This window comes from Glycine soja, chromosome 9 (genome assembly GCF_004193775.1).
Source record: "Glycine soja cultivar W05 chromosome 9, ASM419377v2, whole genome shotgun sequence".
Taxonomy (NCBI): domain Eukaryota; kingdom Viridiplantae; phylum Streptophyta; class Magnoliopsida; order Fabales; family Fabaceae; genus Glycine; species Glycine soja.
Window position 1 is genome coordinate 44493936 of NC_041010.1, and position 1125 is coordinate 44495060.

At 36.2% G+C, this 1125-nt stretch overlaps 1 protein-coding gene across 1 annotated transcript; it reads right to left on the reverse strand.

Moving 5' to 3' along the window:
* Positions 1-282: 282 nt before the first annotated feature.
* Positions 283-825, reverse strand: LOC114368534. The gene has a single exon (XM_028325762.1). The coding sequence runs from the start codon at positions 823-825 to the stop codon at positions 283-285; it is 543 nt and encodes a 180-aa protein (XP_028181563.1).
* Between the last annotated feature and the right edge of the window lie 300 nt (positions 826-1125).

Consider the following 1125-nt stretch of genomic DNA (forward strand, 5'->3'; position numbering starts at 1 on the left):
AAACAAGTTTCCTGAGTTCGATACTCAATTTCTTACTATTTTATTATTACTTTAATGACTCGGTACACTTTTCGATAAAGTTCGGGATTGTGCGTGGCTCGAACAGTGACCCAATTTTCCACAATGCTGACAAGGTGGATAATTTTTCTTTTTACCCTTACCTTTGTTTTGGTTGTTTGCACTATTTTCACTGCTTGCTGGCTGGTTCTTCTTGACATATTTCTTTCTATTGGATTTAGCATGATGGTGCTTGGCTGGTAAAGCACCTTCAATTGCACCGTCTTATTTCATCAACCTCCGCTGCTCTTGGGACTGCATAGTACTTACAAGTTCTGCCAATGTAATCTTTGGCAGATCCTTAGTATTTTCCAATGAAGCAATAGAAGCTTCAAAATTTTTAGGGGTAGTCACCAGTATTTTCTGAACTATTCTTGAATCAGAAAATTCAAAACCTAGCAACCTCACCTTGTTAGCAATGCTAAGAAGTTTGTTTGCATACTCCTTGATTATTTCAGACTCCTTCATTTTTTGCATCTCAAATTCTCTAATCAGATTCATGGCTTGCATTCCCTTGATCTTTTCATCTCCTTCATATTCATCCTTGAGGAAATTCCTGACTTCAAATACTGATTTGATTGTCATGATTTTGGTAAAAATGTCTTGTGAAACAACAACAAACAAGTTAGCCTTTGCCTTTGACTTTCTAGCTTTCCTCTCCTTTTGATTTTTAATCTGAGCCATAGTTGGATTGGCTGGTAAAGGAAGAACTTCGTAGTCTTCCTCAATAGCTTCCCAGATATCATTTGCCTTTAGGTGAGCCTCCATTCTTACTGCCTAGATGTGATAATTATCACCATCAAACACAGGCAGTGCTAGTGCTGTGTTAGGAGTTTCAGAATCCATCTATTTGATGAATTGAAACAAAGTTTATAAGCTTTGTTTTTTTGTGTGTGTGTGGGTTGTACTGGGTTCATTCACATGTCCCTCTAAGAAAAAAACTCTGATACCAATTGTAAGTTTTATAGCAGAAAAACTATAATAAACAAAGAAGAAGAGAGACAATACATATGTGAAAGAAATAGAATGATTTTATTCTGAATCGAATTGTTCTGAGCGACAATACAA

Excerpts from the sequence above, each read along its gene's own strand:
- LOC114368534 (XM_028325762.1), bottom strand. The coding sequence starts at position 825 with ATGGAGGCTCACCTAAAGGCAAATGATATCTGGGAAGCTATTGAGGAA.